The 24438-nt window shown below is 36.6% G+C and overlaps 1 protein-coding gene across 7 annotated transcripts in view; it reads left to right on the forward strand.

The window, feature by feature from the left end:
- SUCO (SUN domain containing ossification factor) overlaps nt 1–24438 on the forward strand; it is a 96607-nt gene that overhangs the window by 67417 nt on the left and 4752 nt on the right. For 6 of the 7 annotated variants that reach the window (XM_043922862.1, XM_043922864.1, XM_043922858.1 and 3 more), the window contains 4 exons: nt 11511–11598; nt 14334–14438; nt 16331–16485; nt 16935–17026. In XM_043922862.1, coding sequence (XP_043778797.1) covers nt 11511–11598; nt 14334–14438; nt 16331–16485; nt 16935–17026 — 440 coding nt within the window. Of the gene's footprint in view, nt 1–11510; nt 11599–14333; nt 14439–16330; nt 16486–16934; nt 17027–17306; nt 17398–24438 lie in introns of all 7 variants that reach the window. The other variant, XR_006344822.1, reaches the window with a different exon arrangement.

Here is a 24438-nt window from a genome sequence, read left to right on the forward strand (position 1 = left end):
ACCTCCAATACTTTGGCCACCTGATGCGAAGAGCTGACTCATTTGAAGAGACCCTGATGCTGGGAAAGATTGAGGGCAGGAGGAGAAGGGGATGACAGAGGATGAGATGGTTGGATGGCATCACTGACTCAATGGACATGGGTTTGGGTGGACTCTGGGACTTGGTGATGAACAGGAAGGCCTGGCGTGCTGCGGTTCATAGGGTAGCAGAGAGTCAGACATGACTGAGCAGACATGACTGAACTGATGGGACCGGATGCCATGATGTTAGTTTTCTGAATGTTGAGCTTTAAGCCAACTTTTTCACTCTTCTCTTTCACTTTGATCAAGAGGCTCTTTAGTTCTTCACTTTCTACCATAAGGGTGGTGTCATCTGCATATCTGAGGTTACTGATATTTCTCCCAGCAATCTTGATTCCAGCTTGTGCTTCATCCACCTTAGCCTTTCTCATGATGTATTCTGCATATAAGTTAAATAAGCAGGGTGACAATTTACAGCCTTGACATACTCCTTTTCCTATTTGGAACCAGTCTGTTGTTCCATGTCCAGTTCTAACTGTTGCTTCCTGACCTGCATACAGATTTCTCAAGAGGCATGTCAGGTGGTCTGGTATGCCCATCTCTTGAAGAATTTTCCAGTTTGTTGTGATCCACACAGTCAAAGGCTTTGGCATAGTCAGTAAAGCAGAAATAGATGTTTTTCTGGAACTCTCTTGCTTTTTTGATGATCCAGCCAATGTTGGCAATTTGATCTCTGGTTCCTCTGCCTTTTCTAAAACCAGCTTGAACATCTGGAAGTTCATGGTTCACGTATTGCTGAAGCCTGGCTTGGAGAATTTTGAGCATTACTTGGCTAGCATGTGATATGAGTGCAATTGTGTGGTAGTTTGAGCATTCTTTGGCATTGCGTTTCTTTGGTATTGGAACGAAAACTGACCCTTTTCCAGTCCTGTGGCCACTGCTGAGTTTTCCAAATTTGCTGACATATTGAGTATAGCACTTTCACAGCATCATCATTTAGGATTTGAAATAGCTCAACTGGAATTCATCACTTCCACTGGCTTTGTTTGTAGTGATGCTTCCTAAGGCCCACTTGACTTCACATTCCAGGATGTCTGGCTCTAGGTGAGCAATCACACCGTCATCATTATCTGGGTCATGAAGATCTTTTTTGTACAGTTCTTCTGTGTATTCTTGCCACCTCTTCTTCCTATTTTCTGCTTCTATTAGGTCCATACCATTTCTGTCCTTTATTGAGCCCATCTTTGCATGAAATGTTCCCTTCGTATCTCTAATTTTCTTTTTTTTTTTTAGAATGATTATTAACAAGTTATTTATTTTATTTTTTTAATTTTAATTTTTATTTATTTATTTTTTCAGTGGGGTTTGTCATACATTGATATGAATCAGCCATAGAGTTACACGTATTCCCCATCCCCATCCCCCCTCCCACCTCCCTCTCCACCTGATTCCTCTGGGTCTTCCCAGTGCACCAGGCCCGAGCACTTGTCTCATGCATCCCACCTGGGCTGGTGATCTGTTTCACCATAGATAGTATACATGCTGTTCTTTTGAAACATCCCACCCTCACCTTCTCCCACAGAGTTCAAAAGTCTGTTCTGTATTTCTGTGTCTCTTTTTCTGTTTTGCATATAGGGTTATCATTACCATCTTTCTAAATTCCATATATATGTGTTAGTATGCTGTAATGTTCTTTATCTTTCTGGCTTACTTCACTCTGTATAATGGGCTCCAGCTTCATCCATCTCATTAGGACTGATTCAAATGAATTCTTTTTAATGGCTGAGTAATATTCCATAGTGTATATGTACCACAGCTTCCTTATCCATTCATCTGCTGATGGGCATCTAGGTTGCTTCCATGTCCTGGCTATTATAAACAGTGCTGCGATGAACATTGGGGTGCACGTGTCTCTCTCAGATCTGGTTTCCTCAGTGTGTATGTCCAGAAGTGGGACCGCTGGGTCACATGGCAGTTCCATTTCCAGTCTTTTAAGAAATCTCCACACTGTTTTCCATAGCGGCTGTACTAGTTTGCACTCCCACCAACAGTGTAAGAGGGTTCCCTTTTCTCCACACCCTCTCCAGCATTTATTGCTTGTAGACTTGGATAGCAGCCATCCTGACTGGCGTGTAATGGTACCTCATTGTGGTTTTGATTTGCATTTCTCTAATAATGAGTGATGTTGAGCATCTTTTCATGTGTTTGTTAGCCATCTGTATGTCTTCTTTGGAGAAATGTCTGTTTAGTTCTTTGTCCCATTTTTTGATTGGTTCATTTATTTTTCTGGAATTGAGCTTCAGGAGTTGCTTGCATATTTTTGAGATTAATCCTTTGTCTGTTTCTTCATTTGCTATTATTTTCTCCCAATCTGAGGGCTGTCTTTTCACCTTACTTATAGTTTCCTTTGTAGTGCAAAAGCTTTTAAGTTTCATTAGGTCCCATTTGTTTATTTTTGCTTTTATTTCCAATATTCTGGGAGGTGGGTCATAGAGGATCTTGCCGTGATTTATGTCGGAGAGTGTTTTGCCTATGTTCTCCTCTAGGAGTTTTATAGTTTCTGGTCTTCCATTTAGATCTTTAATCCATTTTGAGGTTGTTTATGTGTATGGTGTTAGAAAGTGTTCTAGTTTCATTCTTTTACAAGTGGTTGACCAGTTTTCCCAGCACCACTTGTTAAAGAGGTTGTCTTTTTTCCATTGTATATCCTTGCCTCCTTTGTCAAAGATAAGGTGTCCATAGGTTCATGGATTTATCTCTGGGCTTTCTATTCTGTTCCACTGATCTATATTTCTGTCTTTGTGCCAGTACCATACTGTCTTGATGACTGTGGCTTTGTAGTAGAGTCTGAAGTCAGGCAGGTTGATTCCTCCAGTTCCATTCTTCTTTCTCAAGATTACTTTGGCTATTTGAGGCTTTTTGTATTTCCATACAAATTGTGAAATTCTTTGGTCTAGTTCTGTGAAAAATACCATTGGTAGCTTGATAGGGATTGCATTGAATCTATAGATTGCTTTGGGTAGAATAGCCATTTTGACAATATTGATTCTTCCAATCCATGAACACGGTATGTTTCTCCATCTGTTTGTGTCCTCTTTGATTTCTTTCATCAATGTTCTATAGTTTTCTATGTATAGGTCTTTTGTTTCTTTAGGTAGATATACTCCTAAGTATTTTATTCTTTTTGTTGCAGTGGTGAATGGTATTGTTTCCTTAATTTCTCTTTCTGTTTTTTCATTGTTAGTATATAGGAATGCAAGGGATTTCTATGTGTTAATTTTATATCCTGCAACTTTACTATATTCATTGATTAGCTCTAGTGGTTTTCTGGTAGAGTCTTTAGGGTTTTCTATGTAGAGGATCATGTCATCTGCAAACAGCGAGAGTTTCACTTCTTCTTTTCCTATCTGGATTCCTTTTACTTCTTTTTCTGCTCTGATTGCTGTGGCCAAAACTTCCAACACTATGTTGAATAGTAGTAGTGAGAGTGGGCACACTTGTCTTGTTCCTGACTTTAACGGAAATGCTTTAAATTTTTCACCATTGAGGGTAATGCTTGCTGTGGGTTTGTCATACATAGCTTTTATTATGTTGAGGTATGTTCCTTCTATTCCTGCTTTCTGGAGAGTTTTAATCATAAATGAGTGTTGAATTTTGTCAAAGGCTTTCTCTGCATCTATTGAGATAATCATATGGTTTTTATCTTTCAATTTGTTAATGTGGTGTATTACATTGATTGATTTGCGGATATTAAAGAATCCTTGCATTCCTGGGATAAAGCCCACTTGGTCGTGGTGTATGATTTTTTTAATATGTTGTTGGATTCTGTTTGCTAGAATTTTGTTAAGGATTTTTGCATCTATGTTCATCAGTGATATTGGCCTGTAGTTTTCTTTTTTTGTGGCATCTTTGTCTGGTTTTGGAATTAGGGTGATGGTGGCCTCATAGAATGAGTTTGGAAGCTTACCTTCATCTGCAATTTTCTGGAAGAGTTTGAGTAAGATAGGTGTTAGCTCTTCTCTGAATTTTTGGTAGAATTCAGCTGTGAAGCCATCTGGTCCTGGGCTTTTGTTTGCTAGAAGATTTTTGATTACAGTTTCGATTTCCTTGCTTGTGATGGGTCTGTTAGGATCTTCTATTTATTCCTGGTTCAGTTTTGGAAAGTTATACTTTTCTAAGAATTTGTCCATTTCATCCAAGTTGTCCATTTTATTGGCATAGAGCTGCTGGTAGTAGTCTCTTATGATCCTTTGTATTTCAGTGTTGTCTGTTGTGATCTCTCCATTTTCATTTCTAATTTTGTTAATTTGGTTCTTCTCTGTTTCTTAATGAGTCTTGCTAATGGTTTGTCAATTTTGTTTATTTTTTCAAAAACCAGCTTTTAGCTTTGTTGATTTTTGCTATGGTCTCTTTAGTTTCTATTGCATTTATTTCTGCCCTGATTTGAAGATCTCTTTCCTTCTGCTGACCCTGGGGTTCTTCATTTCTTCCTTCTCTAATTGCTTTAGGTGTAGAGTTAGGTTATTTATTTGGCTTTTTTCTTGTTTCTTGATGTAAGCCTGTAATGCTATGAACCTTCCCCTTAGCACTGCTTTTACAGTGTCCCATAGGTTTTGGGTTGTTGTGTTTTCATTTTCATTCATTTCTATACATATTTTGATTTCTTTTTTGATTTCTTCTATGATTTGTTGGTTATTCAGAAGTGTGTTATTTAGCCTCCAGGTGTTTGAATTTTTAACAATTTTTTTCCTGTAATTGAGATCTAATCTTACTGCACTGTGGTCAGAAAAGATGACTGGAATGATTTCAATTTTTTTGAATTTTCCAAGACCAGATTTATGGCCCAGGATGTGATCTATTCTGGAGAATGTTCCGTGTGCACTTGAGAAAAAGGTGAAGTTGATTGTTTTGGGGTGAAATGTCCTATAGATATCAATTAGGTCTAGCTGGTCCATTGTGTCATTTAAGGTTTGTGTTTCCTTGTTAATTTTCTGTTTAGTTGATCTATCTATAGTTGTGAGTGGGGTATTAAAGTCTCCCACTATTATTGTGTTAGTATTAATTTCCTCTTTCATACTCGTTAGTGTTTGCCGTACATATTGCGGTGCTCCTATGTTGGGTGCATATATATTTATAATTTTTATATCTTCTTCTTGGATTGAACCTTTGATCATTATGTAGTGTCCTTCTTTGTCTCTTTTCACATCCTTTATTTGAAAGTCTATTTTTATCTGATATGAGTATTGCAACTCCTGCTTTCTTTTGGTCTCCGTTTGCGTGAAATATTTTTTTCCAGCCCTTCACTTTTAATCTGTATGTGTCTCTTGTTTTGAGGTGGGTCTCTTGTAGACAGCATATATAGGGGTCTTGTTTTTGTATCCATTCAGCCAATCTTTGTCTTTTGGTTGGGGCACTCAACCCATTTACATTTAAGGTAATTATTGATAGGTGTGGTCCCGTTGCCATTTACTTTGTTGTTTTGGGTTCATGTTTATACAACCTTTCTGCATTTCCTGTCTAGAGAAGATCCTTTAGCATTTGTTGAAGAGCTGGTTTGGTGGTGCTGAATTCTCTCAGCTCTTGCTTATCTGTAAAGCTTTTGAATTCTCCTTCATATCTGAATGAGATCCTTGCTGGATACAGTAATCTAGGTTGTAGGTTATTCTCTTTCATTACTTTCAGTACATCCTGCCATTCCCTTCTGGCCTGGAGGGTTTCTATTGATAGATCAGCTGTTATCCTTATGGGAATCCCTTTGTGTGTTATTTGTTGTTTTTCCCTTGCTGCTTTTAATATTTGTTCTTTGTGTTTGATATTTGTTAATTTGATTAATATGTGTCTTGGGGTGTTTCGCCTTGGGTTTATCCTGTTTGGGACTCTCTGGGTTTCTTGGACTTGGGTGGCTATTTCCTTCCCAATTTTAGAGAAGTTTTCAGCTATTATCTCCTCGAGTATTTTCTCATGGCCTTTCTTTTTGTCTTCTTCTTCTGGGACTCCTATGATTCGAATGTTGGGGTGTTTCACAGTGTCCCAGAGGTCCCTGAGGTTGTCCTCATTTCTTTTGATCCTTTTTTCTTTTTTCCTCTCTGCTTCATTTATTTCCACCATCTTATCTTCTACCTCACTTATCCTATCTTCTACCTCTGTTATTCTACTCTTGGTTCCCTCCAAAGTGTTTTTGATCTCATTCATTGCATTATTCATTTTTAATTGACTCTTTTTTATTTCTTCTAGGTCTTTATTAAACATTTCTTGTATCTTTTCAATTTTTGTTTCCAGGCTATTTATCTGTAACTCCATTTTGTTTTCAAGATTTTGGATCATTTTTATTATCATTATTCTAAATTCTTTTTCAGGTAGATTCCCTATCTCCTCCTCTTTTGTTTGACTTGGTGGGCATTTTTCATGTTCCTTTACCTGTTGGGTATTTCTTTGCCTTTTCATCTTGTTTAGATTGCTGTGTCTGGAGTGGGCTTTCTGTATTCTGGAGGTCTGTGGTTCCTTTTTATTGTGGAGGATTTACCCAGTGGGTGGGGTTAGACGATTGGCTTGTCAAGGTTTCCTGGTTAGGGAAGCTTGCGTCAGTGTTCTGGTGTGTGGAACTTGATTTCTTCTCTTTGGAGAGCAATGGAGTGCCCAGTAATGAGTTTTGAGATGGGTCTATGTGTTAGGTGTGACCTTGGGCAGCCTGTATGTTGACATTCGGGGCTATGTTCCTGTGTTGCTGGAGAATTTGCGTGGTATGTCTTGCTCTAAAACTTATTGGCTTTTGGGTGGTGGTTGGTTTTGGTGTAGGTATGGAGGCTTTTGGACGGTCACTTATTACTTAAAGTTCCATGTAGTCAGGAGTTTTCTGGTGTTCCTAGGTTTTGGGCTTAAGTCTCCTGCCTCTGGATTTCAGTTTTATTCTTCCTGTAGTCTCAGGACTTCTCCAACTATACAGCCCTGATAATAAAACTTCTAGGTTAATTGCGAAAAGATTCTCCCCCGTTAGGGACACCCAGAGAGGTTCACAGAGTTACATGAAGAAGAGGAGAGGGAGGAGGGAGATAGAGATGAGCAGGAGGAGAAAAAGGGGGACTCAAGAGGAGAGAGACAGATCTACGCAGCTGTCTGTTCCCAGAGTGTTCTCCGTAGCCCAGACACCTACAAAGATTCACAGAATTGGATTGGGAAGAGAAGGGGAAAGGAGGAAATAGAGGTGTTCTGAGGTAGAAAACAGAGAGTCAAGATTGGGAGAGAATAATCTTCGGTTTAAAAATAGGGCTTCTCTTCTTTTTTTTTTGGTAAGGTTATAGTGTATTGAAAATGAAAATTAAGGAGTAGTAGAGGAGTACTAGAGGACTTTAAAAGAAATAAGAGAAAAAGAAAAATAGAAAATAGAAGAGAAAAAGGAAAGAAAAAAGAAAAAAAAAAAAAGAAAAAAAATTTTTTTTCCCTAATTAAAAAAATCAGAAAAATCTATGAAAATGAAAGTTAAGGAGTAATGAGGGAGTAATAGGGAATTTTAAAGGAAAATAAAAGAGAAAAAATGAAAAATAAAAAAAAATTAAAAAAAATTTTTTTGTTTTTTTTCTTACTTAAAAAAAAAAAAGTAAAAATATATCTAGGAATTTCTCTGGAGCTGTTGCGGTCAGTGTGGGTTCGGCTCAGTTTCAGATAGCTCCTCGTTCCAGCTTAACCTTCTCGATATCTACAGGCCCCTTCCGGTGTAGTCGGTGTTTTCTACAGGGGTTTTAATCTGTTGCACCAGTCCCTTCTGAAGCGGTTCCCTTTGTTTATTTGGCTTCTGTTTGCCGGTCTCTTCAGAGCCTCATTTCCGCCCTGACACAGGCGGGCGGAGGTAGACTCTTATTCAGGTAGCTAGTTCCGTCACTCTGCGGGGAGGGGCTGGTGCCGCGGGGAGGGGCTGGCGCTGTGGGGACGGGCTCTGCCCGGAGGGGCTGACGCTGCTTTCTCTGTCTGCGCTGCTCAGGCTCCCGGCTGTTCTATATGGAGCGCGCCCCGCGCTGCGAGAGGTTCCAGCCCTCGGGTGTTCCACAAAAGCGTGGAGCAAAAAGCTGCGCCTGCTCTCTGTGCCTTCCCCGTCAGAGCGGTCCAGGCAGCGAGGGGCTTGATGGGCGCACTCTCCCCAGGTGTGGCGCGCCGACTCCCTTCCGCAGACCCAGTCTCAGTTTCCACTGGCGCCAGTCGGGTGCGTGCGCCTTCTGCCTTCCGCGTCCCCAGCCCCAGTCCCCGCCCGCGCCGGTCGGGTGCCTGCGCCCTCTGTCTCGCCGCGACCTTTCCCTCCCCCCTGCCTCCTGCCTCCGGCAGGGCTGGGCCGGTCCGCAGCCTGCGAGCTCTTCTCTGGACTTTCTCGGTCCCTTTGTTCTGCGAACGGCCGGCAGTGTGTTCGGGCCGGTTATTTTTCTCTCTCTCTTTTGGTCTCCCACAGTTCAAGTTGGCAACTCACAGAAGCTCGCTCCTATTGTCCTCAGGGCACTCAGGCCCGGACCCTACCCCAAGCAATGCCGCCTAAGACTCCCTTCCCGGGACGGATCTCCATCCTTAGTTCTTTTGTCTCACTTTTTATCTTTTATATTTTGTCCTACCTCCTTTGGAAGACAATGGGCTGCTTTTCTGGGCGCGTGATGACCTCAGCTAGCGATCAGAAGTTGTTTTGTGAAGGTTGCTCTGCGTTCAGTTATTCTTTTGATGAATTTGTAGGAGAGAAAGTGGTCTCCTCGTCCTACTCCTCTGCCATCTTGGCTCCTCCCCTCTAATTTTCTTGAAGAGATCTCTAGTCTTTTGCATTCTATTATTTTCCTCTATTTCTTTGCACTGATCACTGAGGAAGGCTTTCTTGTCTGTCCTTGCTATTCTTTGGAACTCTGCATTCAAATGGGTATATCTTTCCTTTTCTCCTTTGCTTTCCACTTCTCCTCTTTTCACAGCTATTTGTAAGGCCTCCTCAGACAACCATTTTGCTTTTGTGCATTTCTTTTTCTTGGGGGTAGTCTTGTTCCCTGTCTCTTGTACAATGTCATGAATTTCTGTCCATAGTTCATCAGGCACTCTGTCTGTCAGATCTAGTCCCTTAAATCTATTTCTGACTTCCACTGTATAATGGTAAGGGATTTGATTTAGGTCATACCTTAATGGTTTAGTGGTTTTCCCCACTTTCTTCAACTTAAGTCTGAATTTGGCAATAAGGAGTTCATGCTCTGAGCCATAGTCAGCTCCTGGTCTTGTTTTTGCTGACTGTATAGAGTTTCTCCATCTTTGGCTGCAAAGAATGTAATCAAGCTGATTTCAGTATTGACCATCTGGTGATGTCCATGTGTAGAGTCTTCTCTTGTGTTGTGGAAGAGGGTGTTTGCTATGACCAGTGCGGTCTCTTGCAAAACTATTAGCCTTCCCCCTGCTTCATTCTGTACTCCAAGGCCAAATTTGCCTGTTACTCCAGGTGTTTCTTGACTTTGTACTTTTGTATTCCAGTCCCCTGTAATGAAAAGGACATCTTTTTTAGATGTTAGTTCTAGAAGGTTTTGTAGGTCTTCATAGAACCATTCAACTTCAGCTTCTTCAGCATTACTGGTCGGGGCATAGTCTTGGAGGGTTACTGTGATATTGAATGGTTTGCTTGGAAATGAACAGAGATCACTCTGTTGTTTTTGAGATTGCATCCAGTACTGCATTTTTGACTCTTATGTTGACTATGATGGCTACTCCATTTCTTCTAAGGGATTCCTGCCTACAGTAGTAGATATAGTGGTCATCTGAGTTAAATTCACCCATTCCAGTCCGTTTTAGTTCGCTGATTCCTAGAATGTCGACCTTCACTCTTGCCATCTCCTGTTTGACCATTTCCAATTTACCTTGATTCATGGACCTAACATTCCAGGTTCCTATGCAATATTGCTCTTTACAGCATTGGACCTTGCTTCTGTAACCAGTCCCATCCACTACTGGGTGTTGTTTTTGCTTTGGCTCCTTCCCTTCATTCTTTCTGGAGTTATTTCTCCATTAATCTCCAATAGCATATTCGGCACCTACCTACCTGGGGAGTTCATCTTTCATTGTCCTATCTTTTTGCCTTTCCATATATTCTTACTACTTCCTAATTTTAAGTTTTACCTTTTGCCTACCTCTACCCCCTGCAATTGACAGTCACTAGTCTGTTCTCTGTATTTATGAGCTTAAGATTTTTGTTTTTAATTCCACATGTAAGTGAGATCATATGATATTTGTCCTTCTCTGACTTGTTTCACGTAGCATAATGCCCTCAAGGTCCACACATGTTGTCACAAATGGCAAAACTTCCTTCTTTATTATGGTTGCATAATATTCCATGGTATACACATACCACATTTCTTTATCCATTCTTTTGTTGATTAGTTAACTTCCACGTCATGGCTATTGTACATAATGCTGCAGTGAATTTGGGGATGCAGATATCTTTGCAAGATAGTGTTTTTTGTTTCCTTCAGATAAATGCTCAAAAGTGGAATGGCTAAGTTATATGGTAGTTCTGTTTTTAATTTTTTGAGATACTATCATACTGTTTCCTGTAGTGGCTACACCAATTTACATTCCTGCTGACTGTACAAGGGTGCTTGTTTCTCTACATTCTCTCCAACATGTTATTTTTTTGTCTTTTTGATAATAGCTATTTTAATAGATGGGGAGGGGGTGATAACTCATTGTGATTTTGATTTGCATGTCCCTTGTGATGTTGAGTATCTTTTCATCTTCTTCCATGTATTTGTTTTCTTTGGGAAAATATTCAGATTCTCTGACAATTTTTAAATGGTTTGTTTTTTGCTGTTGAGTTGTATGAATTCTATATGTACTCAATATATTGGATATTAACCCCTTATAAGATTAATTAATGGCTTGCGTATGTTTTCTCCCGTTTGGTAGGTAGCCTTTTCATTTTGTTGATGATTTCTTTTGCTGTGTAGCTTTTCAGTTTGGTATAGTTCAACCTGTTTTTGCTTTTATTGCCTTTGTTTTTGGTGTTAAATCCAAAAAAATTTCCGTGACTGAATTGAAGGAACTTTTACTGCCTATGTTTTCTTCTAGGAGTTCTGTTGTTTCAGTTTTTACATTAAGTCTTTTATACATTTTGGGTTTTTTGTGTATGGTGTAAGATAGGGGTCCAGTTTCTGTTGCTTGTGGGTGTTTGGTTTTCCTAGCACCATTTATTGAAGTGACTGTCCTTTCCCTATTGTATATTCATAGATCTTTTGTTATAAATTGACTGTGTATTTGACTAGTAAATCTTCTGTAGCAACAAGGAGCTTAGAATTGCTGCTGTTGAGGTAGCAGATACCTCAAGGGACCTCTTTATTTTACCTTTATAAATTTTCCTTTATTGCACAGACCTCAGTAAGAGTCATTTTCAGAAATATGGCTTCATCTCATATATTGAAATCAGAAGTGTATTTCTAGTAATAAATTAGTAAATAAGAAATTAAAACCAGTTTAAATCAATTCTTACTCCACAGGTACCGAAAACAAATGGAAGAAATGCAAAAGGCTTTCAATAAAACAATAGTGAAACTTCAAAATACTTCAAGAATAGCAGAGGAGCAGGTTGGTCATCTTTATGTCTTACTTTTTACATAAAGTTCCATTGAATTTTATAGGCTCTCTCTGGTAAGAAGGATCAGTAATGTTGTTCACTTTTTCCCTGATAGTTGATGATTACTCTGTAATACAATACTTTCTAGCTCTTAGAATCAGTATATACCCAAGAGAAAATTTTCTTGAGCATTATTCGTGTTACATTTCTAGATTTGTATGTATATATATGTGGGTAGAAGTGTAGGGGACTTTTTTGAAATTTTGTTAAACTCTAAAATCATTTTTGGGTTTCTATATAGACAATTTTTGTTTGTAAGTAAGAATAGCTCTATTTCATTTTAATCCTTGGACTTTTTTCTTCTTGTTTAATCTTACCTATTACTTAGAGCTATACAGTGATGCAGTAGGACTGGTGATAGTAGCCATTTCCCTGTCTTGTTGATTTAAGGGATTGATTTCAAGGGATTGATTTTTGTATTTCACCATTAAATGTGATGTTCATGAATAATTTTTTTTTATGGTTTGTTACCATGATGAAGAAATTTTATACTTTTCTAAAGGCTATTTGGGACTAAAGGATGATGACATGAGGTAAAAAATTCTCAAGTTGCAGAGTTATATCTTACTCTGAATTTGTGACACATAATTGTGGTTCCAAGTAAAGTTCTTCCAACCTGCCTTTTTTTTTTTTTTTTCCAGTTGAGGTTTGAAAGTTATTTGCATATTCTAAGTATAAGTTCTTTATCAGACACAGGCTTTGCAAATATTTTGTCCCAATCCATTACTTGTTTTCTTATTCTGTTAAAAAAGATAGCTTTTAAAGAGCAGAATTTGTTAAAGCCCTGTTTACCTGTTTTCTCTTTGCTCTACAGAAACTTTGCCTAACCCAAAGTCACAAAGATTGTTTGCCTCTGTTTTCTTTTAAAATTTCTATAGTTTTAATTTTACATTTGGTTTATGATCTATTTTAAATTCTATGTGTTACAGTGTTATAAAGTATGGATCAAAGTGCTTTTTTGTGAGGGCTAGGGGATTGAGAAACATGAATATTCCTTTCTTCCAGCATCATTTGTTGAAAACACTATTTTTCTCCACTGAATTTTCTTTGCACTTATTTTAAGTCCATTCACCATATACATGTGGCTGTGTTTCTGGGTTTCTCTTCTGTTTTGTTCATCTTACTTATCTGTCTTTTTGTTTATACTACACTGTTGTGATGGCTAACTACATAGGAACTCTTGAAACCAGATAGCGTGAATCCTCCAACTTTGCACTTCCTTTCCAAAATTGTTTTGGCTAATCTGGATTTGACTAACACAGATTTTAAAATCAATTTGTCAGTTGCTACCAAAAACAAACAAAAACCTGTTTGGATATTGATTGGGATTGTGTTGAATTTATAGATCAATTTGGAGAGTTGACATTTTAATAGTCTTAAGTCCTCTGTCCCATGAACGCAGTATTTATTTAGTTCTTTATTAATTTTAATATTTCCCTCTATATTTTCTGTTTGCTTTGTATGTAAGTCTGTGTTTTATGAAAGATTATTTAAGCACTTTTTAAATAATCCTGTGTACCATTAGCACTATTGGAAGTAAATCTTGATTAGAAGTGTTAACCAATATCATAAATTTAATAATTTGTCCTTTAAAACTGTGTACAGTTTATCAGTGTTTGTCAAATGTGAGTCAAAAGAAACAGTTTAATGACTCACATTCAGCATTTTAAAAAGATGAAATAGGATAGAAAGTACTACAGTAGATCACAGTGAGGGAAGTAAGTGAAACTTTTTGTTACAGTTTTATACATCCACCTACTCTCCACCCCACCCCCCCCCCCCCCCCCCACATAGCGGAGACTTAAAACTTATTTAAATCTAAAGTTGAAACATTTAACTTTAGAATCATAAATGACTATGTAGATATTTCATAAAAGATCCTAAATTAAAGTGTTAGATTTCCTTGACTTCTTGCTGCCTTTTCCTTCTTCCAAAATTTACTAGTAAGTACACATTTTCAGTGCAGTCTGCTTAATGTAGGTTCATGACCATGAGCATATTGCATAAGCTTCTAAAATATGCATGTAAGTAATATTTTAAATAAAGACATGTTTGTTGATTATAAGTTTCTAAAATTCTGATAGATGGGTGTTCTTGATGAATTTCTTTTCACTGGTGATAACCTAGCTTTGATTAGATGATCCATTGTCGTTTTTTGACTGTGACTTCCTAAGTTTCACCCTATCATGCTGTGAAATAGAACTTTTAAAACCTTCTTGGTATGAGCCTGCTTTGTATCCAGAAACATTCTTCAAAAATTTTTCAATATGTCTTTGTATTGACTGCTTTGGTTTAGAAAAATCACACTTGACAAAATGACGATTTTGCAGATAGCTGGTTATATACTGGCTTACACATATGGAGCCCACATTAACTTGAGAAGTAGTTTATGAGAATTTGCTAGGCAATATTCTACATGGTAGCGGTGAATGGCAAAAGGTGTTTTTGTTTGCTCAGATAGGGGAGGAAGGTTGAATAGTCTTAATTAGATTCTTAAGGGTTTTAGATTTTTTTAAAAATTTCTGGTCCAGATTTATAATATTCATTCATTAAGAGCTACCTATTAATATGTCACTCTACCTTGAGGAATTTAACAGTTTTTCTAGATTATTTTATTTGAATTTATAATGTAGCTAATGTGTACATGAAACACAAAGGAAAATATTTATTTCTTCCTTTATTATAGGATCAGCGGCAAACTGAAGCCATCCAATTGCTGCAAGCACAGCTGACCAATATGACACAGCTTGTTTCAAATTTATCAACAACAGTAGCAGAATTAAAACATGAGGTAATTGTTATTGACGGTACTGTAGGAAACAGTGTCATAAAGGTTGGCTTCATATCTAAGAACTTTAATCCAAGAAGATTGTCATTTATAGAGAACTTTTTCAGAACACCAGAATGTGGTAGTTTAAAGTTATGGAAATACATTAATTATCATAATGCTTTGGCAAACATGGCTTTCATAGCTTAGGTCTTACCTACAATACAGTTATAAAGCAATTCTATTAGGTCTTTTGAAAACCATTGGTAGGTGCAGTATATACTTCATTTTCAATTCAGAAAGGCTTATTATTAAGTTGCTTGCTGCTGCTCAGTTGTGTCCAGCTCTGGGACTCCATGGACTAGAGCCCACCAGGCTCCTCTGTCCATGGGATTTTCTAGACTAGAATACTGGAGTGAGTTGCCATATCCTTCTCCAGGGGATCTTCCCAACCCAGGGATCAAACCTGTGTCTCTTGCGTTTCCTGCATCAGCAGGTGGATTCTTTTATTTACCACTGAGCCACCTGGGAAGCCCCATTAAGCTGCTTAATGAAACAAACTTTTCATTGATTTAAGAAGCATTTATTGCAACACAAGTGTGTGTCAGGCATGAACTATCCAATCCTTGGTTTAGGCATACAGCAGTCAGTAGCACCTGTCAGAGAATGAAACGTATATGTGTGAACTGCTGGTGATTTAAGTGTTGCTGCCTTAGCTCAGGTGATGTTGGAAGGCTTACCTGAGGAAGTGGCATTAGAACTGAGTGCTCAAGAGAAGTTAGCATGCACACAGAGCTTGGGGTCAGAACAAGCCTGTTAGTAGCACAAGTAGGACAAAGGACCTGTGATTAAAAACAGTGTAATATGTTTGGGAAAGAAGGCTGGTGTGCAATATATAACAGATACCATTCCACGTTCATTCATGGAGAGCTACCTCATCCCCGGATTCTGTAGTTTGCAGTGTGGCCTGGCATTCCTGTGGGTTTATGCACTTAGCCCCTGAAGCCAAGTGCATAGTTTCTAATGTTTTGCTTGATAATTAATTTTGCAACAAAGGTCTTAATTCACAAAAAAAAAAAAAAAGGAAGAAGAAAACTGGTGTAGCTGGAGCAGAGTGAATGTGAGAGGTGAGGGTAAGAAATGAGTTCAGGAAATCGGCAGAGACCTGGTCATGTAGCCCTTTGCAGGCAGTTTAGGGTTTGAATTTTATTCTCATCATTGCAAAAAAAAGTATTAAGTAAAGAAGTAACATGGATCATTTCATCGACAACACTTTGAGAGCTCCCTACTTGCTGCTCTGTGGAAAATTGCTTCTTAGAGACCATCTAGACAGCAACTAGGGAGGAGACCAATTAAGGAAGCGATTGAAATAGCCTGAATGAGGTGATGCTGGCTTGGTTTAGGATTTTAGAAGTGGGGAATAGTGTGGAGTTGCTAAACTCAGGATATATTTAAGAGGTAGAAGGACAAGCTTGTGGGGAATTTGGATGTAGGTCATAAGGAATTAAGGGTGATCTTTAGGCTTAAATCACTAGGTAATGGGTGGTTTAGTTTTGTATGAGAAAGACAGGAGCATTTTTTTTTTCTCACTCAAAAGGATAGTACAAATGATAAAAAATGAAATGTATGTGGCAGAATGTAAGATTGGAGAACATAGGTGAAAGGCATACATATGTTCATTGTACTATTTTTAAAACTTTTCCATGGGTTTGAAAATTTTTAAAGAATTAGAGGGGGAAAGAAGAAAAAGGAAAACGTTGCCTTTGTAGTATATTTTCAAAGGACTTGCCCTGCATATATGGTTTTGAAGAACTTTGAAAAAAAAGTTTAAAATGGTTTGTCCTTTGAACTTTAGATTTCAGTGTTTTTTCCTAATATGATTTTCAAATTGTTATTAAGCTCTCTTCTCATCTCAGGTTTCAGATCGACAAAGCTATCTTGTCATATCTTTGGTTCTCTGTGTTGTCTTGGGACTGATGCTTTGTATGCAGCGTTGTCGAAACACATCTCAATTTGATGGAGATTATATTTCAAAACTTCCTAAAAGTAATCAGTATCCAAGCCCTAAAAGGTAAGTCAGCATTATTTAACAATTTTCCTCTTATTTGAGAAACTTGAGCAAGTAAAAGATACTGAGATAATTTCTTTCGCCATGTGATTATCTTGAAACCAAAATGTTAAAAATATCATTGGAATAAGTAAGAGGGTCCTGTGCCTAGAAGGTTCTGTAGACTCTGATAGAGAAAACACTAAGTACATAAAAAACCCATGTAATGGTTATGAAAGATACTTCAACGTGGAATTCAAAGGGGGAGGAGGAGAATAGGTATTTTAATACAGCACCTTTTAGAGAATAATTGTTGAATTTTTTTTTACATGTGTTATCTATAACTGGAGTGTTAACCTTAGAGATAAGTCCTATATGGCATGTAGTTTTCTAGCATTCACCTAACCCCAAATACAGAGTAAATTATATGTATTTTACTCATTGTTCCCAATGTTGATTTTTCTTAATGTTAGGTGTTTCTCTTCCTATGATGATATGAGTTTGAAAAGGAGAACTTCATTTCCACTCATCAGATCCAAGTCTCTACAGTTAACTGGGAAAGAAGGTAGATTTTTGTGCATATGTAACATATATATAGAAAAGTGAATCTAGCTTCCTTCTAGAACAAGTATAATGTCAATGTTGTGTTGGAGACCGTCTGCAACCTAACAGTGGGTGGGAGTGGCCTTTATTTGTGCTGTGTCAAAGCCACTACCGTTTCCACACTCTTATCTTTGTTCCTAAAAGCCCAGAGGGTGGGGCGGGGGTGCTTAGTTTAATTAGCCATTAATTAGCCATTGATAGCCTGTTTGCACATGCTCCTGTTTAGAAGTATTTCTTTTTAGAAAGGGGTGTTTGAGAAAGTTCAACAGATATGGAAAACCTGAGTGTGCTCCCATAGTATCCTGTGCTTATCTGCCTCCTCTTCCTATACAGGTAGGACCCCTTTTGTCTCTAGGACTGTGGGGCACTTTATGAAAAATAAATCTTTTTCTCTTTTACAGTCCAAGGTCTATAATAGTATTCCATAGTCTAACACCTGATGAATACTTAATAAATGAATGAATGCGTACTGAGTGGCTTTCATGTATCAGTACTTTTTAATAATTAGTACTGCAATTTGTGCTTACTGAGACATATCTTCATAGAAATATTAAAATAACCAAATTAATTGTATATTTCAGCTAATGCTTTTCTTAATAATCATTGGATCTTTATCTTTAGGATTTAGTAACTGAGCAGTGTGTTTCAGTTGGTTAAATATTAAGGCAATCATTCCTGTGCTGCTCTGGTTTACTGTTACCATGAAACTTTATGGACTTAATCCATTACATGTGTGTTTCCTTAAAACTAGTAAATTTCTTCCTACTTCCTGCTCTTTTTTTTTTCTTTTGGCTGATATGTCTTTTTATAACTGAATTTTTTTAATGAAGTGTAATTTGTACAGGATTTTATACTTAATCATTTATAAAATTTGGTGGATTTTCACAAACCACACATAACTATATGACCAACACCCAGATTAAGAAGTACAGCATTATCTAGCACCCCAGAAACTTCCTTGTGCTCCTTAATCACTACCCATTTCCTCAGTAGAGTCACTGCATATTTTGATAGTGTGAGATTCACCATGTCATTGAGTATAGTTGTAGTTAGTGTTGCCTTATGCAAACATACTACACATTATTCGTTTCCATTGGATTATTTTCTTGCATACACACATCTGTTGGGTATATAGCAGAAATGGAATTGCTGGATCGTAAGATTGTGTGTACTCCACTTTAGTAAATAACTACCATACAGTTTGCCAAGAATGTTGTGTGAACATTCAGCTGTTTTTTAGAGTTCCATTTGTTCCACATACATATTAAGATTTAACATTTAGTATTGTTGATCTTTTAGCTGTATTCGTGTGATTATGAAATATCAATATTTTGAGGTGTTTTTCCTCCTCAGCATTTCTCGTCCCATTCTAAATTAGTTGAAAGCCTGACTTTTCTTCATGTAACTCTTCAAGGCCAGGTAGTATAGTCTTTTGTACCTGATAGTAGTATTACTTGTATTTTAAACAACTGTATCATCTAGGTTCATCTTTATAATTTAAGAAGTTGAGTATAATAGAAAACTAATTCTGATTCTGCTATTCATTAATTCATTTATTTCTTCTCCTAATTTGAATTAAATCTCTTCTTATGACATTTACTATTGGCTACTTTGATTTTAGCCATCTTGTACTTGCCTTATTTTTAATTCCAAACTCTATGAGAAGGGTCCATTTCTTATTTTGTTTTCTTATTGTAGTAAAAAGACATACAATATAAAATTTACCATCTTGAAATTTAAATTTCTCTTAGAAATGTAATTATTATGTATATACTTTAGTAATGTTTAGTATGTTCACAATGATATAAAACAGGTCTCCAGAAGTTTTTCATTTTGTAAATCTGGAACACTGTATTTATTAAACAACTACCTTTTTTCCCCTTCCTCCGAGCCCCTGGTCACCGTCAATGTGTTTTCTGTTCTTGTGAATTTGAATACTTCAGATACCTTATATAAGTGAAATCATATACTATTCATCTTTCTCTGACTGGCTTATTTCACTTAGCATAATGTCCTCAAGTTTCATCCATGTTTTAACATGTGACAGGATTTATTGTTGTACAGATAGATACTATACTTTGTTTATTCATCTGTTGATGGGCACTTGGGTTGCTTCTGCCTCTTGGCTATTGTGAAATAACACTGCTGTTAACATGAGTGTGCAAATATGTCTTTAAGTCCTTGCTTTCAGTTCTGGATATGTAGTTGACCCTTGAACAGTGCTGGAGTTAGGGCCACCAAATCTGAACAGTTGAAAATACATGCATAATTTATAGTTAGCCCTCCATATCTGTGGTTCCTTCATATTTGAGGTTCTGCATCCATGGAGTCAGCCAACCACATATTATGTAGTACTGTAGTATTTACTGTTGAAAAAAAATCCACATATAAATAGACTCACATATCCATGTATAAGTAGACTTCAAACCCATGTTGTTAGAGGGTCAACTGTGTACTCAAGCGTGATTGCTGAATCATATGGTAGTTCTATTTTTTGAAGAACCTTTACAGTGTTTTCCATAGTGCTTGCACCATTTTACAGTTCCACCAACAGTGCATAGTGGTTCCAGATTTCTCCACATCCTCACCAATACTTGTTTTCTGTTTTGATAGTAGCCATCCTGATGGGTGTGTGGTGATACCTCATTTTCCTTTTGATTTGTGTTTCTCTGATGATTAGTGATGTTGATCATCTTTTCATTTGCTTGTTGGCCATTGGTAAATCATCTTTGAAGAAATGTCTATTCAAGTCCTTTGCTCATTTTTAAACCAAGTTATTTTTTGCTTAATTATAGGAGTTCTGTATATTTTGGATATTAATCCTGCATCAAGTATATGATTCATAGATAACATTCTCCCATTTTGTAGGTTGCATTTTCACTCTGATGATTTTGTCCTATGATGGACAAAAACTTTTTAAGTTTGATGTAGTCCTCTTTGTCTGTTTTTGCTTTTGTTGCTTCTACTTTAACTGTCAGATCCAAGAAATCATTGCCAAGGCCAGTGTTATAAAAGTTTTTATAACTTTTTGGATAAAGAAACTTTGTAACACTGGCCTTGGATGTGACATTTAAAGTACAAGCAACAAAAGCAAAAACAAAGAGGACCACATCTATTTTGAGTTATTTCTTGTATATGATGTAGGATAAGGGTTCAGCTTCATTCTTTGCATGGGGATATCCAGCTTTCCAGCACTGTTCATTGAAGAGACTGTTCATTCCCCATTGAATGGTCTTGGCACCCTTGTTGAAGGTTATTTGACCATTTGCGTGAGGGTTTATTTCTGGACTGTTTTTTTTCCCCCTGTTGTTGTATATGTCTGTCTTTATACCAGTACTGTTTTGATTATTGTGTTTGAAATCAGGCAATGTGAGTCCTATAACTATTTTTCTTTTTCACAATTGCTTTGCCTATTTAAGGTATTTGGGATTTGATAGGAATTTTAAGATGCATTTCATTAAAAAAAAGAATGCAGCTTAATCTATAGATCGTTTTGGTAGTATATGGACATCTTGGACAATATGAAGTCTTCCAGTCATGAACATGAGATAGTGTTCAGTTTGTTTGTACCTTCTTTAATTTCTTTCATCAGTATTTTATAGATTATACTTAGATTTGCATCTCTGACTTTTGTTGAGCATACAAGTAGACCTAAACTATTTTGATTTTTGTAATACATTTTTGTTGTGAAATATGTGAAATACCAATAAGTGCATAAAACTGAAATGTACAACATGCAGAGTAATTATAAAGTGAACACCTGTGTAACTAACACCCAGATCAAGAAATAGAGCAAGACCAGCACTTTTGATATTGCTTTTTGTAGACGTAACTATCTTGACTTTTGAATTAGTTGTCATCTTCATTTTCATAAGTTTTACCATCAGTGTTTGTGTTTCTCAGCAATATAATTGGATTTTTGCCTGGTTTTGAGCTTTTGATAAATGAAATTATACTATATATACTCTTTTTGCCTTCTTTCCTTCAGCATTCTATTTGTAAGGTTCATATACATAATTGTACTTCATTTTCAATATTGTATAGTATTTCAGTAACTGACTAAATTACAATGTAGTTATCTGTTCTGCTGTGTTATTTACAGTTTGGGGCTATTACAGATAATGCTGGTGTAAACATTCCCTTTGTTTGTATATAGGCACAGAGTTGCATAAGTTTCTCTAGGAATGTTTTTGTTGTTGTATTGCTAAGTCGTTTCCTACACTTTTGCAAGCCCATGGATTTTTGCAAGCCTACCAGTCTCCTCTGTCCATGGGACTTCCCAGACAAGAATACTGGAGTGGGTTACCATTTCCATCTGGGGTGGAGGGAGTAGGGGATGGAATCTTTCTGCCCCAGGAGTTGAAGCTGCCTGCTTGGCAGGTGTATTCTTTGCCGCTGATCTACCTGGGAAGCCCCCTCTAGGAATATTACCTAGATGTAAAATTGCTGGGTTGTAGAATATGCTCATCTATAAGTTATAAGGTAAGAGCAGAGTTTTCCACAGTGGTCATGTCAGTTTATCCTTTCACCAGTGCCTTGAGAATTTCCGTTTTCTACACTTTTGCCAGTGCACAGTCAGAATTGTCAAGTTTTAAAGTGTTTGTTAACCTCATTTCAGTTGTAATTTGCATTTACCTGATTACTAGTGAAGTTGAGCATGCTTACTTAGGCCTTTTAATCATTTGACTTTCTTAGACATTGAAATTTTTGCCTGTTCTTTTATTTTTTTTTTTATATCTTTCCTGTTGGCTTATAGTTAGTTTTAAAATTTGTATACTAATTGTTAGTTCGGTAATGTTGCAGATAATCTTATTTCACTCTTAAGGCTATTTATTTGTTTTCTTTTACATGGAGTCTTTTTAAATAAGAAAAAGAAGCTCTTAATTTTAATGTAATAAAACTTATGAAATTTTTTTTCCTGGTGTAGTTAGTGCTTTTTCTGTCTTGTTTAAACAAATTTTTTTCTTTGTTTTTTTTTTTTTTTTTTTTACTGTTTATGGATGATAGTCTCTTATAGTTCTAGTGTTGGTTTTTATTTTTAGATTTCTAAGATAACTGGAATTGATTTTTTGTATGTGGTTTTAGGTAGGGAATCCATTGTAAAATTTGTATGAAATTCAGTTGTTGCTCAGCCATTATTGGGTCTTTGTTTCCATGTAAATTTAGAATCATTTATTAAGTGTTTCATTGAAAAATTATTAGGCTTTTGGTTGATTACATTGACTCTACATATCAATTTGGGAAAAACATAGCATCTCTTTGTACTCTAAAAAGTCAAACTTTTGAAAGCTTTGTTTCTAGAATATTTTTTGATGCTGTAGAAGATGGCATTTTGTGCGCGTGTGTGTGTATTGCTGGTATGTAGAAACACAGTGGATTTTGGTGCTATTGACATTTGCCATATTCTTTGATTCTCTTCTTGCTGGATCTTTGGATAGAGGAGTATTAAAGTCTCCAGCTATAATAGTAGGTTTTCATCTGTTTCTTCTTGTAGTTCTACCAGTTTTTGCCTCATATATTTGTCATTCTGTGAGATGCATACACATTAAAGATTGTTATGCTTTTTGGATAATGGACCCCTTTATCATTATGAAATGTCCCTCTTTATCCTGAATAAATTTCCTTGCTCTGAAGGTTACTCTCTCTGAAATTAATATGCCATTCCTGCTTTCTTTTGATTTGTGTTAGCATGGTATATCTTTTTTCATCCCTGTTCCTTTAATCTATATCTGTCTTTATATTTAAAGTGGACTTCTTATGAGCAACATATGGTTCAATCTTGTTGTTTGATCCACTTTTACAGCCTTATAAATTGGTGTATCTAAATACACCAGTTTAAAGTGATTTGATATTTATCCGACTATATTTGCTATATTTGTTACTGTTTTCTATTTGTTGCTCTCATTCTTTATTCCTGTTACTATCTTCCACATTTTTTCTGTCTTTTGTGGTTTTAACTGAGCATATTATATGGTTTCATTTTTTTCCTTTCATAGCATAGGTTAAAAAATTTTATGACTTTTTTTTTTAGGATCTCAGAGTTTACAGTATACATTTACAGCTAATACAAGTCCATTTTCAAATAACACTATATTAACTCTAGAGGTAGTACAGATATTTTATAATAACAAAATATTTCTAATTCCTCCCTTCCATCCCTTCTATCAGTGTTGTCATTCTTTTTACTTTTACCTAATCTTGTCTATTTACATAAGCATACTCAAGTACTTTGTTGCTGTTATTGTTTTGAACAAATTGTTATGGATTAAGAATAAGAAAAGTAAAAGCTTTTATCTTCCCTTCCTTTATTCCTTCTCTGATGCTCTTCCTTTCTTTATGTGGAGCTGGGTTTCTGACCTATCTTATTTTCCTCCTTTCTAAAGAACTGCTTTTTAACATTACTTCTAAAGCAGGTCTGTTGGCAATTTTAGGTCCTCAATTTTAGCTTATATCTTTGATTTTTTGAAATTTGTATATGATATGCCTGGTTGTAGTATTTTGGGCATTTATCCTGCTTGTTCTAAGTTTCCTGGAGCTGTGGTTACTGTCTGATGTCAATTTGAGGAGATTCTGTCATTATTTCTTAAAATATTGCATCTATTCCTTTCTCCCGTCCTTATCCTCCTGTATTCTCATTACTTTTACACCTTTTATAGTCATCCCATGGTTTTTGGATAGTCTGTTCATTTTTTTTTTAAGTCATTTTTCTTTTTGTATTTTAGATTTGGAGATTTCTATCGTCACATTTTCAAGTTTAGTGATTCTTTACTCAGTCTATTAATGAACCCACAGGCATTCTTCCTTTTTGTTCCTGTGTTTGATCTCTATCTAGCATTTTTTAAACTCCTTTTTAGAATTTTTCTGCTTATATTATCCATCTGTTTTTGCATGTTGTCTGCTTTTTTTCAATTTACATCCTTAATGTATTTTTTAAAAAAATTCCTGATCTAATAATGTCAACATTTCTGTCAAATCTAACTCTGGTTCTGATGCTTGTTTAGTCTTTTCAAACTATGTTTACCCTTTTTAAAACGCCTTGTAATTTTCTGTTGAAAGAGGAGTATAATGTATAGGTTGTCTCTAATTTATGATGATTTGACTTAATTTTTCAACTTAAGATGGCATGAAAACAACATGCATTCAGTAGAAACTGTACTTCGGTTGTTGATGTGTCCTTGGCTAGTAATATGCAGTATGATTCCATATTGCTAGACAGTGGTGGCAAAGTCTCTGGGCGAAAATGACTTGTGTTTCCCTTGACGGGTCTGGATTCCTGCTTTTCCTTCAGTTGTGGCCTGGGATTACTTACTTCCTTAGTCTTGACAGCCTGAGTAAGTGCTGTTGCTGCTGCTGCTAAGTCGCTTCAGTCGTGTC

This window comes from Cervus elaphus, chromosome 14 (genome assembly GCF_910594005.1).
Source record: "Cervus elaphus chromosome 14, mCerEla1.1, whole genome shotgun sequence".
Lineage (NCBI taxonomy): Eukaryota > Metazoa > Chordata > Mammalia > Artiodactyla > Cervidae > Cervus > Cervus elaphus.